A 20074-nucleotide genomic window follows, 5' to 3' on the forward strand; every position below is an offset into this window, starting at 1 on the left:
TATTGGTCAGTCCAACAACCCAATTCCAGTTATTTACCGGTCTGTCCCAGGAGTGTCTGAGCTGTGCTCCACATGGGAACCAGACTGTTCCTGTGGCTCGGCCCGGTCAGGCCTCTCCTCCTGGGGGGGCTCCTGCTCTGATAAGGGTCTTACTGGGGTACAGGCAATGGTCTCCCGCCTGGCTCGACTCCTCTGCCTCCAGGGAGCGACAGGCAACGGGCCTCCATCCGCCCCCGTAGCACCACGTCTCGCTCTCCGCGGCGCGGGGACTATTTCCTGCCTCTCCTCCTCCTCCTCCGTCTTCTCCTGGATGCTGGCGTCCCCGCAACCTCCACCGTTCTGCTCCTGGCTCAACAGCACCCCCGTCTGGCTGCCGTCCATCCCGCTCCACTCCGGGCCTCCAGAGCGGCTCTTCTTCAGGATTCCTCTGATGCCTGGCTCTGAGTCCCAGCGCGGCAGGCCCTGCTGGGTGGGCCGGGGCTCCCCGGGACCGGGACTGGTGTCGGCTCGTGGCTGGGTAAGGCACACCTCACTGGGTTTTAGGTTGACAGACAGGGCCTGCTGTCTGTCGGACAGGTGAGGGGACAGACAAAACGCAGGAAGCTGTACAGGACCTTTCTGGAGCTGAACAGAGGCAGAGCAAGAGAGAGACACAGTGAAAGGTAATAAGTTGAAATGGACTTGATGTTAGATGTTAGCAAAGCAGCATTTGGAAACATGTTATTAATCAAAGATGGGTAGATGGGTGGAATCACTTCTGTTTGAAGCTTGACAGCGTGTGTGTGTGTGTGTGTGTGTGTGTGTGTGTGTGTGTGTGTGTGTGTGTGTGTGTGTGTGTGTGTGTGTGTGTGTGGTCATGTGTGTGTGTGTGTGTATGTGCATTCTGTCATAATATTTTCTCCATGAAAGTTTGGACTTCATATTCTTTTGGCCCTCCCCTACTCACCAGGCTGACCTCCTCCACGGTGATGGGCTGGGTGCGGTAACGAGCCCCCTTCTGCCTGCGTCTCTCTGGGGGGCCCTCAGCATGGCCGCCCCCCTGGCTGCTCCCCGACAGCGACAGCTTGTTGAACAGGGCCAGCTTCTCACTCATGCTCAGCTTGCAATTCTCATCGTCCTCCACTGACTCTGGCTGCTCAGTCTGGACCTCGACTGGTGCCGCTGGTTGAGGGGTGCTGCCAGTGAGTGGGTGTGATATAAAAAACAGTAAAAGAGTCACATGAACGCTGACGGTCGAATGCCATTGATTTGGAGTGACTGGAACACAATGTGAGTCATTTTAAATGCACAGTTGTCAGTCAGTGTTTTACAATCCTGTCGGGGGGATCTAAGCAGAGAGGAATCTCTGCAACTGATCAAACTCAGAGAAGAGCCTGTAGGCTGATCTCTCCGGTACAGTCATGCTGATTGTAAGTTTCATATAAAACTGTTCAGAATGTTGGGCAATTGGGCTTTAGAATGAACACAATGGAGTTGTATCTGAACCAGGCACATCCATTGGCTTCCCAGTAGCATGGGCACTGGTCGTTATTTACTGTACATTTTTGTATGTAACTGATTTGGTTTTGTCTATATGACCAGTGATTGATTGCTCTTTGTTCTGTGTATTGTATCACTTGTGGTGTTTCAATGGTAAAGGAATTTCCCGCTGAGGGATCGGCAAAGTACAACTACCACTACTACATCTGCCCCTGTCTGACCAGGCTTCCACACAGCCCACCTGATGGCCACCATCTCCTCACAGGTGATAGGCTGAGTGAGGAAGCGATGTTCGTTGCCACGGCGCACCCTGCGCTCATGACAAACGCCCCCAGAGCGAGGCTTCAGGAAAGCGGACGCCTCGGAGGCGGAGCTCTTCTCCAGCTCCTGCAGAGGAGAGGGTCACACATTAATATTGATACTGATTGGCAAATGAATTACACTCGAAATACGAGTGTAGGTACCAACACGAGGGTCGCTGGTTCGTGTTCCCTCCGGCTTGGTCAGGCGTCCACACAGGCACAATTGGCCATGTCTGCGGGTGGGAAGGCGAAGGTTGCTGCACTAGCGCCTCCTCTGGTCGGTCGGGGCGCCTGTTTTGGGGGGAGGGGAACTGGGGGAATAGCCTGATCCCCCCACGTCCTACATCCTGCCGATGAAACGCCTCGCTGTCAGGTGAAAAGAAGCGGTTGGTGACTGCACATGTATCGGAGGGAACATGTGCTACTCTCGCCAGGTCGGGAGAGGGGGCGGAGCAACGACCGGAACAGCAGGGGGAATAGGCCACGTGCAATTGAGGAGAAAAACGGAAGGGGGGGGGGGGGGTTCAATACGAGGGTAGGGAGATGGAGACAGTCTGTAACTGTAACTGTCCAAAAGTGTACTAAAAGATCAAATATGAATAGTTACAGCGTCACACTGTCATGTGGTGTGTGTGTGTGTGTGTGTGTGTGTGTGGGGGGGGGGGGGGGGGGGGGGGCATTGGGGGAGGGAGACACCGCAAGAATGGAAAGAAACAGAAATAATTTAAGAGGTGCTGGATTATTTACACAATATTATCATACGTGTATTATTAACACGATATCAATATTTCATTTTCTAATATGACGGTTAACGTCATATCGGGATTATCGCCACACCCCTACGTGACATCTGATCTGACCATTACATTTGGTTCAGCAAGGTGGACCCCAGCAATCAGGTCAAATAGCCGTTTCAACTGACCGACTCAACCTGCTAAATAAGTAATAAGGGAGACCACAAAAATGGCAGTGAAAACACCCTCCCCTCCTAATGCCTCTGGTTCTATTTGTATGGCTGGAGGGAGGGAGGGGAAGTGGGTCAGATAGCTGGTGAATAAAGCAGCTAGCTATAAGGCGGAGCGTCTTGGCTACTGACGCAGAGGGATAGGATGCCAGCCCTACAGGTCACAGAGTAACCAGAGCCCTGCCAGCTACAATTACCTCCCTGCCTGCCTCCACGGACCAGCAGGCTAATTATAACACCGCTGCCATGGTTGTTAATGGCAATACACTGTCTGGCACATTTACACCTGGTTTTGACAGATGCTTCCCCACGCAGGAGGTGCAATATTGTTATGGGGGGGGGGGGGGGGGGGGGGTTATTGGTGGTCATTGCTATTGTTTGGGGAATCAAAGACGGCGCGGCGAGATTGCATTTCAAAGCCTGCATGAAGGAAACCCACACACACACAGTTTCCCCTTCTGTATCGAGATGGAGACTTCAAAGGGCTTCAGCGAGAGATGGTTCATTAGATGATGGAAAGTAAGAATATCGAGGTGCACGGTCTGTTTTGTATATTATGTGTTTTGCACACTATAAATGTTGCGTTTCTTCTTCCAGATACACTGACTGTACCATCAAACTAAGCTGTCGATCTGAGGGCAACACCTGTTTGGCCATTCATATTCCTCCACATGCGCGGCTTCTGTTCTGCGTGCTCAGCGCTGGCTCACCAGAGCGCAGACTGTAAGGTGAGCAGCTGAGGTGAGGGCCGGTGAAAGACAGGGCTCTCTCTCTCTCTCTCTCTCTCTCTCTCTTTCTGTTTCATACATTTCTCTACAACTTCTCGGCAGTCCAAAGGTCTGTATTAGCCCCTAATCCTGTTGAAGACGTCACATCGGGATGCTTTAGTCTACGTTTCAGTGTGCCACCATTAAGGTGTGTATGTCTTGGAAGCAATTCTGGATAGACGAGTTCGTCAAGGATCTGACATCTTCTCAATGGCTTAATTTTCAAAAACACCCTGCGATAACTCTGTTGTGACTGAATGGTCTCTCCACGGAGATCCACCTAAGATCAGGCATTAGACATCGGCAGGTCATGACCAGCTATAGATCCAGTTTCAGTGCTGAGACTAACAGACTTACTTTAAATAAAGACATCTTGGCTGCCACACTCATCTTGGCTCTGTCATCCGTCTTCACATCAGCTGTGAGAAAAAGACATAGGTCATGTCACAAAAATTCACAAGGACACAATGATAACCTCACGTTGCTAACCTGATGTGTTGATTGTATCTGTTGCCTGTTGCTCGTTTTTATCTTGCTTTCTGTGTACTCATATTGTCAGCATCTTTGGATCATTGAAACGCGCTATATAAAATAAATAAATTCTTTATTAACATGACCTCTTAACCTCGGGTCGCTAACACCTCTTAACCTGGCGTCACCGGGCTCTCTCTCAAAGGAGAAGAGCCTGGTATCTGTTACTGCTCAATTGGTCTTCCGGTCTGAGATCCACCAGATCCGGCACCAGATCCGGCAGATCTCACCACCTGATCCTGTTTGTGTTACAGTGTTATCGTAGAAAGATGGTTTCTGTTAGTTAATTTTATTTTTGTGTACTACATACTGTAGCTAGATAACTTGCATCACATTTATTTACTACGTGTTTTCACCCACCCATGATGCACACACACACACACTTCAGCCTAATCATCACAGGCTAGTGAGGCTGGGCTGAGATAACTAGAGCATATAGAGCAAAGAATCTGTCTGTCAGTCATCCAGACACAATGAGACAAGAGCCGAGACCGATCCCTTCGCGTGAGGCCGTGTCGTGAACCATCTCGCACCTGGCATATACTCTCTGTCACGTGGCACCACACTGCTATCTCTTATCTGGCGCCGGGCGGAGCTAAGCTACCAGCCTGTCAAGACCCAAACATCCCTCCCTGCCAAGGAAGAAAAGCTATCTCCATCGCCCAAAATGTGGAGATGTTTTATAAGTAATTCATTAAGACGTATCTGTGACGGTAGTATCATAAAAAAGGCAATGCATGACTTGTGGCCTGGAATTCACAGTCCCAATGGCAATAAAACAGTAGATTTTCACACGTTGTTTCTGCACTTATTGCCTGATGGTGTAAACTCATGGTAAGCTGATCTTTGTGAAGAAGTGGGTGTAATCTTGTGGTGGGCTCGAGGGTGAGAGTGATCCCCTGCTGACCCGGTTTACGATACATAAATCTATCATCACTGAGGAGATGTCGCATTCTGATGTGGGCTTGCAAAGCCGAGCTTGAAAATGAAACCTCAAATGATATATTTGATGATGAACGAGAGTTTTATGGAGGCAGATCTGTAAGTTGGATACACATGCATTGTTTACTAGCACTGAGCCATTGTCCATGTAAAGATTTAAAAAAAGAACGTGTGATAGAAGATCTCTGGTAAGAGCTGTGAAATTGGTAGGGTTAGGGTTCGTTAAAACGTCCGAGGGATGGCCTAGTAGTGGGAATGGACTTGGTGAATATAATACATCAGGAGATCATGTTTACAGTCACTCAGTTTGTTTGCAATAACAGCAAAGTCCAGAGCACAAACCTGTTGTGTGGCCTCTTATCTCACACAATTTGTACACACAAGTACTATGACATGCAACTTTCTCCCTCCTAGCTTGTGAGTAAGTGTGAGAGTGTGTGTGTGTGTGTGTGTGTGTGTGTGTGTGTGTGTGTGTGTGTGTGTGTGTGTGTGTGTGTGTGTGTGTGAAAGAGAGAGAGACAGAGAGAGAGAGAGAGAGACTGACTGACTGACTGACTGACTGACTGACTGACTGTGTTTGTGTGTGCTAAAAGCTGTACTTTGTCATTGTGTTCAACATTATCTAGTGTCAGTGGTGACCTGTATTGGGGACCCCCTCCCTCTCTCTCTCTCTCTTCCTCTCTTCCTCCCTCTCTCTCTCTCTCTCTCTCTCTCTCTCTCTGTGATTGGACAGAGTGCCACCAGTATAATAGACAATAGATCAGCTGTTTGTCCCCAAACACAATATGTGATCCAAGCCGGGAGGGCAAAGAGCTTTACCTTTGGAGGACTCCTCTTCCTCTGCATTTAACAACCTGGAAGAAGAGAGCAGAGGCAAAACATGAGGTCACCGAGTGAAATCTGAAGACCGCGCAGGAGGAGGATGATGAGGACTTTATGCTTTGTGCTCATTTCTCTTCTCTCTCAGTTCGGAGCTTACAATGCCCGTCTTTGTGCTTCGGTATCCAGCGCACACAATCGGCATACTGTGTCATATTTGCCTGCACTGCGGAGGTCATGAAGGCCTGCAAACACATGCAAACCACTCCACCCATGGGCGTCAACTGTTTATGTGATGGTGTTGCACTTGCCGTAGCTTAGCCTAAGGGAGTCCAAATTCGATGGCGTGTGTTTTTATAATGAAGAGCAAATATCAAACAAGAATCGCCAGCAATCTATTTGAATGTCCAAAAAGATTCCAGCATTCACCACCAATGTTCCCTCTATGATAGTTTGGTGACCTATATGTCTAATAATTTATCACATTGACCAAATAATAACATCCTGTCAGTCAACAGCAATTGCTCCAATTTGTCCCCATAAATGAAGTTGGTGTAATTGGGTTTGGAAGTTATGTTGATCAATAATATTACTGTACAAGCAGGGACTTTATCTTCCATTATCTTCGGGTTCACATTCATCACTCTCTAAAAATAGCTTTCAATCTTATATGTCAAAGTATATTCAACAGATGCTCATCCATGGTCATATCACACAAAGCGTGGTCAGAAAACTCTGACAACCTCATGCAACTTAGTCTTTTTTTTTAAAGGTGCCGGCAACACTGCAACACAGGAACACTGCAAACAACGTCCGCCTCGGGAACGACCATGCTGGGCGGCGCGTCGGCCCAGACCGGACCCATGCTGTTTTCACCATGAGCACAGCACACGGCCCCTACCCGCTGCTCTCCTGCACCTCATTGGCCGTGATGGGCTGTGTCCGGAAGCGCTCGCCGGTCTTGCGCCCCCCACCTGACCCCCCGGGGAGGTAGCGCCGGGTGCGTCGCCGCCCACCCTCAGAGCCCTCAGGCTTCACGGCCAGGTCGAGAGAGGAGGTGCCTCGCCCAGCATCAGGGCTATATCACCCAGACACACAGTAGAAGGAAACGGAAGGAGATGTTGAAGGCAAAAAAATCCCAACAGAGGTACAGTATACCATACCCCCTATACTATACTATACTACCCTATACTATACCCCCCCTTTTTTCTTTTAGTATTTTTCCCTTTCTTTTTCTCTCCCTTCCTCTTTTTCTCTCAGAAATTCATACGATTATTTGGTTGTCTTAGTATAATTGTGCTTCCTTCGTCTACATGTACTCCAGAACCTGTAACCCTATGGGTTAGTGGTGGGTGACGTGGTAGGGGATGGGAATGGGGAATTCAATTTGTCAAAATATTGTATTATTTGTGCTTCTACAGTATGTATCTGAGAGATGAATAGGTGAACTGAAGTCAAATATACATGTTTTGTATTTTCTATTCCTCATGTGGGCTGAAAACTTGGAAAATCAATAAAAATATTTACCAAAATAAAATCCAACAGAGATACAGTACACAGTGTGACAGTCTGGATCAAACCCACACACAGTACACACACATGCGGGTGACCCTACACTTTCTCGGGCTGCGCTCCGCTCCCGGTCTGCTGCAGGAGGGCACTTCTCAACTGGCCCACAGACACCCGAGTGTGCAGCTGGGGGCCATCGAGTCCAGGGGAGTCATGGGGGACGGGAGCCCCCCGCCCACTCAGCATGCTGGCAGAGTCCTGGGACCCCTGCCTGGAGGGGGCGGGAGTGAGGGTAAGCAGGTGAGGATGCAGGAGTGGGGAAGGGAGCGTGGGGTGAGGAATGCTCTCAGGGGGAAAAGAACAACATTGAACCTTTGATCAAAAATGTACAGCCCCAATGACAAAAGGTGCAATGTGTATGTTTTTTTTCTGAGCGTAAAGAGGTGGCCAGCGACTGTCGCATAATGCCAGTTCCTGGAGGAAGCAGTCTAACGAGCTGGGAGAGTAGCAGCCAAATGCATGGGAGGAATCAGGTGGGTCTGCTGGGACACATTGGTTTAGACCTCCTTTAGTTTTAATTAGTACTGAAGGTCGTACAGCAACTGGTGAACTCAAGGAACTGGTGCTGCTGAAAGGTCGCTGGTGAGGACCAGGGTCAGATAGTGTTTGGAAAGTCCACATGTTTGTTTTAACCTGCTTGGAGTAGTAGATGGGTGAGAATTTCAAGGGAGGTTTCAGGTTTTCAGCTGGCAACCCCCCCCCCCCCCTTCTCTTCTTGATTTCTGGTGGTATGGCAACCCACACTGTAAGAACTATTCAAAATACTATTTGACCCAGATCTGGCAAGGATCTAGAACAGACATATGCAACAGGTATATACATATACTTCAGTATACACATATACATATACATATACATATACATATACATATACATATACATATACATATACATGTACATGTACATAATACATATACATATACATATACATATACATATACATATACATATACATATACATATACATATACATATACATATGCAGTACATATACAACAGGCACAGCATAGGCTAGATGCTTTGCTCCTCTATAGTGTCAAAACAACAGGAAAGATGGCAATACTGCTTTCATGGCTATAAAGGAGAAAAGAAGCCTACTGGCTCATGTGCATAATCTGCATAGTTCACTATCAAAAAGATTCTGAAGTGGATTTAGCAAATGTATGATGTCACACATACTGTACATACAAAGTACATTTACATGAATTCCTTTCTCACTCACTCACTCACTCACTCACTCACTCAGTCACTCACTCACTCATTCACGCTCAATAAACATGATGTACAGTAGTAATTTTCTCTTGCAGGTGCTCTCTCATGCTTTGAGAGAGCACCTATGGCTTAAATGTTAAGGGGGGAAAGGGTGGGACAGGGTGTGTCATTGAGGTGATGAAGTCAGCACCTTGCTTCCTCGATGATTGGTTGAATTAGACCCATGATGATGCTTAGAGAAGGTTCAGCAGTACATGTAGCTATGTTCTGGCATCCCAGAAACAGAACCAAGCCCCTCCACACCCACTCTCAGCACTAAACACATCTACTCACCGACACCTACGTGTATATACTACTTAGACTAAATACCAAGTTCACAGTGTTACCTAAATGTGCTATTAGTCTCACCAACAACAGGCTAACAAGGAATGTTTACACAGTTTCTTTGTAGCCGTAAAAAGGAGAGTGGTGTTTTGCATCTCACCAGTGGGGTCAGTATGTATGCAATCAATCAATATGGCTCTAATCTTCTCAAGCAGCCTCACTCACTCCAGACGGGACTCACCTTCTCGGGTATGTGGACTCGGCAAGAGCGTCTGCCTCGAAGCCGTTTGCGACCCCGCGCGTCCTGCCGTTGACCCTCTCGCCGTCCTCCCTCGCCGCCCTCCTCGCACACTTGGAAGGCAGTTCCTCCAAGCTGCCATAGCGCTCCGCCAGCTCCCGTCTCCTCTCAGCCTTGTAGCGTGCGATACGCTCCGATCTGGGCTCCAGCATGGGGTTCTCCATGGTGTCCATGTCCCTCAGAAGGTCTAAGCGGATTCTCTGCTCCTCTGACAATGACAAGGCATTTAGGAATGGGAAGCAGATGTGCTGCTCTATCTCCACGCTTCAGCTGTAAGAGAAAACTACTCAGGTTCCAGTGGATCCAAACAACTCCAGCTTCACTGTGCCCTTTGATATCCTGACAGGTTCCACTTATCAGAAGTTGCAGACCATTCAGTTCCTCGCTGGGTGAGGTGTTCCTCCTAAAAGATGAGCAAAGAAAAAAAGGGTAATGAGCTTGACCTGTCACCAAAACATTGCATGCACATTCACTCTTCATTCAACAATTGTCTCCATTATTTGTCTTCCCTATCTTCTCTATATGCCATCAATTAAGTCATCAAAATGTTGTGACCGCAGTCTTCTTAGAAAGTACTGTACCATGATGATGACCTCCATCAACTGCTACCTTCACTATAGAAATCCCCATTTACATCCTTAATTCCGGTGTCTCTCCTCTTGCCTGCTGAAGTCCATGTAAGATGACCTGCTCCAGCCTGCAGTGCCATGCAGGAATCTCCCCTTGCACTGAAACCCAACACCACAGCGGCTCAGCTCCACTCTGGGTCCAGGCCTTGGTGGCACTGAGTCTGCAGGCTCTCCTGTCTTTTCAGTAAGCCTTCTATCTGCTACTGTAAATAACTTAACTTAAGCTGAACAAGCGCTGCTTCAAGTTCAACTGTTACACAGCAAGTGGCAAAGCCAGTTAGACTGCTGCCCATCGGCATGTTGTCCATCGAAAACACAGACCACATCGGATAAGCTATGGTTTCATATTTGTTTGGATGCCCATATCGTGAACAGAGCGGTATCTGAATTATGAAATACCAAGGCAACATGCAAACACACACACACACACACACACACACACACACACACACACACACACACACACACACATACACACACACACACACACACACACACACACTGGAAATGTGTACAGCACACAACACTAACAAGGCCTGAAGCCATAAACCATATAGCCCATAAATATTGACATAATCCGATTTGCATTTCAAGACAACCATCAACTAAGTTGGCAAATATGTGTGTGTGTGTGTGTGTGTGTGTGTGTGTGTTCACAATTGTGTACAAACATAAATGAGTGTTTGTGTGTACATGTGTGTGCTTGTGTGTATGTGAGGGAGAGAGTTTTCCAAAAACTGGTGGGTGTCAGCATTCCTGGTGCGTTCCCCTCACAGAGGAAGCACAATAGAGCCTGCAGAACAAAGAGGTGTGAGCCGTGGACTTAGTACAACAGAGGGAGCTGCTGCACAGGGCAGAATGCCTCCGCTCACACTAGAGTTGCACAAACTAATATAGAGGCAACTTTGCATTTCAATTAAACAGGTGGCCATCACTGCTGCACTCTTGGACTTCTTGAAAGAAATATGGGGTGAACAGACAAAACTAATACCAAAGCTGAGAGACAACTCTTGGTGCGTCCTCTGTCAGTGAAGTGAAAGGAACAGCCATGAAAAGGATGTGGTGTGGTCATGTGGAGTCTCTTCATACTGAAGGGACTGTTGGCCACACATGTGTTGTCGGCATCTGTCAGATGCACTGGTCCCTATGAGACAACAAGATGGAGGGTGTGTCTGCAATGCAAAATGTGCACAAACATTCAGACAACTGGAGGTTCTGCAACAAGAAAGGACACTTCTCTCTCCGCCTGCCAGAGAGCGAGGCACAAACATCCCCGGTGTCCGACTCTTTGTGTTTTTTGCTGGCAGAATATGAGCAAGCAGGAGTTGAAAGAGTGGCCATCCTTGTGTAAAGAGCGAAAGGTCATGTGACAGGCTAGGCGACTGTTGATTGGAGGAGAGATTGCCGTCGAGGCTCAACGTGGATCATCGCCGTCTAATCCACTGGCACTAGTTGACACTATAGCTTGGCGTGAAGCCTGCAGATGAGATGAGCACACGAAGCCCATTCTGTCACAAGGCAGGCTCTTATCTTGCAGTAACACCATCATATTCAAATAGGAAGGCAGAGAACAAGGCTCATCGTGTGCAACAGAGAAGGCCATTACTTTGCTGAGCTGAGGATATAAATGATAATCTTCCATGCAATTTAACAAACAACTTCCTCAACTACCTGACGGGCAAACCTTTATGGACTCTTGAATGACAGCTCTAAAGTCACTTGACCGCCCCAACTTTTGCTTCCCTGCAAGACTGACTGGACGCACCTGAGGTCAGCAGGGCAGCCATGTTATGTTACATAACAAGACAGTATCCTCTCATCAGCAGCAGCAGCAGCAGTAGAGTGAGTCAGATTAAATTACCAAGACCAAGAATTCGCATCTAGTACCCAATTGGAGCTGTCCTGGCTGGCCTCCCTGCACGGAAGCCCCCCATGGAGCACAAGGACAACACAAATCAAACACCCCACCAGAAGCCTTTCCTTCACGCTAGCCCTTTCACTCGTGAATATCTGGACACAGTGCAAACTTTTAACAACACAACATGGACCAAGTGCTATCTGAAGATGAAAGTCTTGTCATCTGCCCTCTGCCTATAACAACACCATAATCATACAATGGATGACCAGAGAGAAGGGGCATGAGGCTGGAAGTTAGAGTAGAATGACAATAGAGAAGATCTCCTCTCATCCACCGACCACTATCCACTGCTCAGCTGAGCTCCCACCTCCCAGCATCATGGTGACACGAGTTGATTGTTTTCAATTGCATTTGGATAATGAAGAGAAGTAGGCCTATAATTTTGTCCAACAGATGTCCATCCAGCTATGTAGGTTGATCACCATCAATAGTAGGGTATGATGATTAAAGTGTGGTCTTTTTTACATCCTAATACAGCTACCATATCCTCTCTCACCATACAAGTCATTTTCGACCAGCGTAATTGACGTTGAGTCAAATTACTTCATTTCAGCAGGGTCAAATTTCCTAATTTAGGGTACTGCCAAGACAAAAGGCACAAGCGATGAAGTGTGCAATTCGACCGGCGACAAGCATAGTGAAATATTAAATTGGTTGGGAAATCAAATAATGACTGGCATATATAGGCTATGGCATACGGTATTCTTTAAATATAAACTGCAAGACAGGTAAATGACAGTTTCATCCGTGCGCAACTTTGTGCGTAAAAAGTTTCAAACGTGCCCAAGCGACCTCGTGTAGGTACCTATTGTCAAAATGCCAGTTTAGATCATTCCTATATTTACTGTCAATGCTATAGACACTGGGGAATAACGTTTCATTCAAAAGGCACACAGTGACTCAACAAAAGTAAAACTACACTCCCCTATCCAGTGTCCACGGTCGCCAAAAGCCGACGACGTACGACGCGTAGAAACAGGATCTTAGAAATAAATACCCAGTGGGATACAGATGACTGCTCATAAAATGCGAATTACTTATCGTAAAAAAGTGTTCACACAGATCGAAGTGTCACACACATTTACTTACATGCACTGCGCGGCGGTCGGAGCGCAGCGGGTGAAGTGGACATGAGTGCGCCGCTGCAGCCGCGGAGAGCATCAAAGCCCATGTAGGGTGAGCGCTCCTCTGTCCCCGTTAAAAATATAACCGCATATAACCCCCCTCCCCTCGATTTGGCATTCCTCACAGGGGGGGCCAAGGCTGGGACACGGACACCGAAACTCCCACAGGCGAGCAGCAGACAGCAAAGTCACAACGGGAATGACAGTGGCTGCCAATGGATCATAAAGAGAGAGGGAGAAAAGGTTGGCAGTGCATGGTGCCCGCTGTCTGCAGCACAGTGAATGCACCAGCAGTCCACAGCAGGGGTTACCTAGCTTTTTTTTTTCATGCAAAGTACCCCCCAAAATAATTGCACAGTATATTTTTGTTTTTTAACTATGCAAACTTATATTTTGACTGAGTGGGGAGGAGGAGGACACATTTGAACAAAATAAGCATTGATTAACATATTGGTGAAATAATTGCCAAATTAAACTAGTCCTAATTATGTTTGGGACTTCCTTCTAGGACCCCTGAGGCCCCTGGAGTCCATTTTGGAAGCCACATCTATAAACAGTTGGAAAGTAATCTAATAAAAACATAAATCTTCCTGGCTGAATGACTTGACAGCTTTTAATTATTTTGGATCCCATTTCTATTCATTCCTGAATGGCACTGCCAGGACAACTTGTCTTCCTCTGCTGGTGAAGTGAAACTCAACACTGCCTCCCTCTGTTCATATAGTCGAGCTGCAAGGGAAAGGGCTTCTCATGCTCGGTGTATGAGACACTTAAATTAACTGTTCACTCAAGCCCAGGACCAGAATACATTGCAAGGGGGAAGTACACAGCAGATGTTCTTGTACAAATTAGGCAACACGTCAGGGGTGGGATATAGCGATGACTGTTCCACTGGATGTGAGAAGGCCAATGATAAAGCTTTCAAAATAACATGTGTGAGCTTGCTCAAAATACCCTCTGTTATAGTGGCATGTCCAAGTGCTAGTGCATGCTCTATATTTTGACACATAACTGCAGTACTCTGCAGTAATAAACACACTCAAGTCATGGATGCAGGTAAACTTGTCTTTCCTGACTTTCAGTCACAGTGTGTTTATCTTTTAAATCTACCTTCTAGACATTCTTATCAATTCAAACTAATCACGAACAGGGAAATTGGGATCAATGCCATTGCATTCAAATGCAGAAAACAAAGATTTCAATTTCAAAGAGAAATATTTATAAAAGTGCTTTTTGAATGAACAATATTTAACAAAACATTATGCATGAGGAAAGTTAAGACAAAATCTTGTACAAACTGTCAATACAAAAAAAAAATCCAGGTGTCGGATTCCACTTATTGCACCATAACCTGCATACCTGAGAATAACAAAAATCAAGCAATACATCCTACAGATGTGTACAGAACAAAGAACATAAGGTGGAACGACACAAAAATACCTTGTCAACTTAATGGTTCACATAATAGCATTGTCATTAGTTGTCAGCAACTTGACATCCTTATTTTCAATAGCAACATTCCCAAATAATAACTACGTGCATACATGCATTCACACTGTGCAATGACATATTTTACAGATCATGTCAGTCTGGAAGCACACTGCATTTGGTGAAGTTGGTGGAAACCAAATCCAAGGATAGTGTACTTGTTAGTGACTCAGTCTGATGATTACAGATTGTCAGATTTAGCTCTTAATATAACAAAGTAAATAAAAAAAATGCATTATCAACTGAGGTAGCAATCTTTAAAATATCTGGCTTGTGTTTTTGCTTTACCAAATATCAAATTTGATACATTATGGCCGTCATCAACACATTTCCACTGTCACCTATGGTATAAATACTAACGATCTTTGTGCCATAAAACCCACGTTCTCAGAGTCCAGCTTAACATTCTTTATTGTTTACTGATGGTGTTACGTATTCCCACAAACCTGCGGATTAGGATTTTCATGATGCTGGTGAACAAATGCTAAAAGCAATTAAAAGGTCCTCTAAAGATACGTTTTAATAGGTTTTATGGCACAATATCCTTTAGTATCCTGGGCAAGCCCAGGCAAAAGCAATTGACTTGTTCTTCCCTCCACTCCTTGTTGGACTGAAATCTTCAGTGGCTCGTGAAGAAAGGGTGGGCCAGGGCTTTGGCTGCTGAGATGCGATTGGTTGGTCTAAATGCTAGACAGTGCTGCAAGTCAAAAAAGGTCACTTATAAATAAAGAAAAACAGTTGGTGGAAATGTGAGACTGTTTACAGTAAACAGTCTCACATTTTGTTTTACTTGTTGTTTCTCCCTAAGGTCAGAGCTGAACAGAGCTGAACAAGAATAATGAAGTGCCTTTATATATTCTGTTTCATGTTGGTGGAACTCACTGCAGAGTGATTTACAACTGAAAGAGTTGGTCTCTCTTGGTGAGTTTCAAACCGTTACTGAGCTGTCTTTGCTTTGCTTCAGATAACATATTAATCAGTTAGTAATCAGTGCATGACTGTGAAAGGACAGTATGGCAACATGTGACTGCAGTAGAGACAGAGAGAGACTGCTCACATGCAGAAGGTTGTTCTCCTCCTGGCCCAGGCTGGGAAGCAGCTGGCTGGGGGAGCCCTCTGGTCCCCAGGTGGCTGAGAAGGGGATGGGACTGTCCTTGGGCCAGTCCTGCTCACTGGGCAAACCAATCACCCTGACAAACACAACAACATCCAAACTACAGCTATATGCTGTCAAGGACCAAACATAACAGTCAGACTGTCATCAACAGCTGAAATATGTAGTTGTGGCTAACAGACAAAACACATTTTGGCGCTTGATGGGCGTTGGCTATCAGAAATCTAAAACTGGCATCTGCACTTGGTTAATTTTAGTAAGGGCCCAGACACACCAAATGTCAAAGAACTAGCGGTAATGAAGCCCGCCTATGTCGGAGCCAAAAAGTTGCACTTGAACCACCACAAAGACTAGGCCATAGACGCTCACTGCCGGCCGGCCATCGGCCTGCAGCAATCAGTGCACCTGCAATCTTCAAGCAATGATGTAATGCTTAGGGTAATTTTCCCTTAGGTTTCAAGAGATTCCCTTAGCTAATCATTCAATTGTTTTGAGAGAGAATGATTGATAATTCATATTATTATTACATGATTATAATGCAAAAACTATTAGTTTGACACCTCACTTTCCACGGTTGTTTAAAGTTTCTGTTAAGACATTGAGCAAGTTGAACTCAGCTGAGCAAAACAAACACAAACAGTATTATAGCTATGAGGAGCAAGGAGGAAATAAAACTCACTCAAAGATTTTCTGGAGCTGCTGTATTTCTGAGAAACCCTGAAACAGAGGCCTGGGGGAGGGAGGAGAGAAGCACGTTTAAAAGACAAGCAGACATTAACTTATAGTTATAACACCACAGAGACAAGGCACAAGGCATTTGTAACATGGCAGCTTCATCTATAGTTTGTCCATTGCACAAAATGTGTCTTTACAGCCTTTACAGTCTTTACTTTACAGCCTACTGTCACATACTGTATCTCTTGTATAACTAACAGTGGTCTGACTGGACGAGCCTTAAGTACCTCAAGAGGCAGAGCTCGGCGAAGATGCAGCCGACGCTCCACATGTCCACTGAGGACATGTAAACAGAGTTGAGCAGCACCTCAGGAGCTCGGTACCACAGTGTCACCACCTGACCAGGGGAGAGGGGGGGGGGGGGGAGTGAACAGGAAGACAGAGAGGTGTCAGTGTGTGAATACTGGACTGAAATGCTGCAGTAAAACTAAGGAAAGTAAGAATCCTATAATAAGAATTTGCAGGGGCTTTGTGGGAGGATCTGCGATCCGGCTTCTCCGTGCTGCTGGAATGACTGGAACAAGCCTAAAGAAAGCCATCAAGGAGCTGGCGGAGGAGGCCGAGAAAGCAAGCTACTGGTTGTGGCTACGGAGGAGGGACAGCAGTTGGGGCTCAACACCCCAATGAGGTCAGCTGCAGGGAGTGGCGTGATGGGGAGACGTCCACACGAAGCCACTGCCCCCCCACCGGGAGGTGTAATGGCTAGGGGGCGAAACATCCGTGAACGGTGGTACCAGCTGACGACCCTGCAGCTGACACAAAGTGCACTGGAGGAGGTGCGGCAGGCAGAGATGCCAAGCAGGAAAACCACCTGTACATTACAATTGAAGTGTCTGTTTGTGAGGAAATTGTGTTCAGCCAGTTATGTCATTTTATATGCGATCGCGCTGGATCCTTCAGGAAATGTAAAGAGCACCGCTGCCAGATTTTTGAATTAGGTAATTAGGGCTTAATAGCAAAATGGCTAATATAGTGGCCAAAATGGCTTGAGAAATGGTAGTGACTTTTGCCCCATTCATACTTTGTGTGTATTGTGGCGATCTGCCATTTCCAAACATCACTCCATTCATTTTCCTCTCTCACCCCCCCCTCTCTGATACTATGTATTCCTCAAGAAAGACATGTATGTTAGGGTTAATACTCCTGTCAGTGCCCCTGACCAAGGTACTGGCAAAATAACTGGAGTTGGTCCCCGGGCGCTGCACAGTGGCTGCCCACTGCTCCTAGTTCTAGGAAGGTTCCTAGTAGAGGATGGGTCAAATGCAGAGGATGAATTTCCCCAAGGGGATAAATAAAGGATAACTTAACTTAACTTAACTTAACCTCAGTGGAGACACACACCCCTTGACACGCATCTCCTATGCACCCAATCACAAGTTGACATCTCCCTCACCTGCTTTCGTCCAATCCCCTCCTTACACATAACTAAGGCGTAGCCTAAACCTAAAATGGCGACAACTCACCAAGCAGGGGTGTGTGCATGATATAGTAGTTGAAACATACCGTTCTGTTCTGTGCTGTTCAACTTCTCAAGGTGTTTCAAGGTGCACATATACATACATAGGCTACATACATAGGCTACAAACACACACACACACACACACACACACACACACACACACACACACACACACACACACACACGTCACACACACAACCTTGAAACACATTAAAAACTAAAGAACAATCTGTTCTGGACCCATGAATGAACAACATTATAATTTTGTTGTTAAATTGAGCAGTTTTTATTTAATTTAATATTATAAGTTTGTGAGAGTGTAACATAAACAGTTTACACTTCCGTAATTCTGTAAAAACTGCCATAATAATATGTGTCTTGATTTCAGTGAGTTGGGGTTGCATGTCATGTCTGACAGGTTATTGGCCGTTCATGTGCTGCATCACTTACACCTGGCGTGAGGGCGATGTTATAGGTGTAGATGCGTGCCAGGCCAAAGTCGGCGATCTTGACTTGTCCACGGCTGCTCACCAGGATATTCTCGGGCTTCAGGTCGCGATGCACCACCATGTTGATGTGCAGGAAGTCCAGCCCCTGCAGCAGCTGCGACATCACATCCTGTACAGACAGGAAGCAGCATGGCAGCACATCCTACTCTGTCTCCACGAGGGTCATTCAGAAGGGTTAGACCCATAGATCAGGTTCCTCCATGACCACAGCTGGTGAATTGTTTTTTTTTTATATCAGAAGTCATTCCAGTGTGGTTACGGAGGAGAAGTCAAAGAAAATAAATCTGTCAGCTGGAATTTAGTGTGTATTTCAGTGCTTTGTGAGGACTTGATTTTTTGCAGATGATAAATCAGGTGATGAGGTCATACCTTGATACAGTCATGGCTCAGTCCAGAAGGGGGGACCTTAGTCAGGTAGGTGGACAGGTCCTGGTCAATGTATTCAAACACTAAGGTGAGGTCCATTCTCCTGCCCAGTGGTACGGCAGATGCGTCCAACAACCTGGATGGGGATAAATTACATGCACTGACAAAATGTGCAAATCAAGCATGTTTTCCTGCATCACTCGGTCTTCCAATGGAGGATGAGGCAGATGGTACTCACTGCACTATGTTGGGATGATTGAAATACGTCATCTTGCGCAACAGCGCCACCTCGCGGATGATGAAAGGAGGAATTCCATTCTGGGAGTCTCCGAGGATGTTGAACTTCTTCACCGCTATGAGACGCTGTCGCTCGCCCGTCTCCCTGGCTTTATACACTTTTCCATAAGTGCCTTCACCTACTTGTGCTAGGATCTCGTAGCTCCGGGTGTTCGTGTTGACATCCATGGTTATCCAAATTCAGGATAGAATCTGGGTTTTCACAGAGGGAAATGTCTAAAAAGTTATATGTGCTTGAACACAGAGATAATGACAGCAATGCCAATGTGGGATAAATCTCCGCCTGTCATGACCAACCTCTGGTATAAAATAATTTTAATTTAGCGAATTACCGTTAACTAACTGCAGAATAACCATGTGTTTCTACTGTTAATCAATTTATAAATTCCAAATCTGTAACGTTACAGTAACGTCAACGTTACTTCAGCATTGTTGTTGTTAGCTAACGTTAGTTTACCTCTTACCTGCTGGTGACCATGCAGCGATAGCTATTTCTGTGGCTAGGATAAATAATTTGAGAGAAAAATCACACCCTCTTGAGCCCCTTCGTCCCCCCAACTAATCAGAAAGCTCAAAATTTGCATCTTTCTTACATGCACTCCTCTTACATGCGTTGACCTCCTGTCATTCACTGCCAACATAATGATGCATTCATGTGCTATCGGAAATACAGCAACTACTGTATACAGTTTAGCGAACAAAGGTGTTTATACATTACACAAATAATTAAAGTAATAATAAATAGAATATCAAATAGTAAAATAATTAAATAACTACAAATAATTATTTGTGGGTAGATTGCTATGACAGAGGCTTCCAGCCAGCATTAGCTGATATCCAACCAGAAAGAGGTGAAAACCTGCAAACTCTTGTACCTCCAAGTCAAAGGCTCACTGGAGATCAACAGGGATGCTGTTGTATCACTGATGATGTATTATATTTTATATGAATATAGGGCAAAAACATAGAAAAAGCAAGCATAAATGTCACTTGATTTCTAAAATAAAATATCTGCCATAAACTAGCTTACTTCATAGTTTCTGGGCCCATGTTGTTATTATTTCAGACCAAAAGCACTGACGTGTGCCACACAAGTCATATTATGGATGTTAGTTGACAAGGAGCACTGCATTAGAGAAATTGAAAAATCCACAGTCAATACAGGGAACACATGATGAATAATGTAATAGGGAATGCAGCAAATGGATCGTACCAGTGGAGTGAGTAC

General features: G+C 45.9%; 2 protein-coding genes across 2 annotated transcripts in view; both read right to left on the minus strand.

Moving 5' to 3' along the window:
• The window catches only part of svilc (supervillin c), a 32818-nt gene extending 23328 nt beyond the window's left edge, over positions 1-9490 (minus strand). Inside the window, exons 1-8 of the mRNA XM_083649967.1 lie at positions 9151-9490; positions 7420-7584; positions 6706-6882; positions 5805-5839; positions 3870-3931; positions 1721-1866; positions 947-1175; positions 38-624 (exon numbers count right to left, since the gene is read on the minus strand). Coding sequence (XP_083506093.1) covers positions 38-624; positions 947-1175; positions 1721-1866; positions 3870-3931; positions 5805-5839; positions 6706-6882; positions 7420-7584; positions 9151-9380 — 1631 coding nt within the window. The 5' untranslated portion in view covers positions 9381-9490. The remainder of the gene's footprint in view (positions 1-37; positions 625-946; positions 1176-1720; positions 1867-3869; positions 3932-5804; positions 5840-6705; positions 6883-7419; positions 7585-9150) is intronic.
• A 5495-nt stretch (positions 9491-14985) lies between these two features.
• cdk21 (cyclin-dependent kinase 21) lies at positions 14986-19014 on the minus strand (the record flags this gene model as incomplete). Its single annotated transcript, XM_083649969.1, has 7 exons — positions 14986-15063; positions 15424-15556; positions 16160-16210; positions 16443-16552; positions 18125-18292; positions 18553-18685; positions 18788-19014. The coding sequence occupies 7 exons, from the start codon at positions 19012-19014 to the stop codon at positions 14986-14988; spliced, it is 900 nt and encodes a 299-aa protein (XP_083506095.1).
• Positions 19015-20074: the final 1060 nt, after the last annotated feature.

This window comes from Poromitra crassiceps (genome assembly GCF_964638095.1).
Source record: "Poromitra crassiceps genome assembly, chromosome: 13".
NCBI lineage: Eukaryota > Metazoa > Chordata > Actinopteri > Beryciformes > Melamphaidae > Poromitra > Poromitra crassiceps.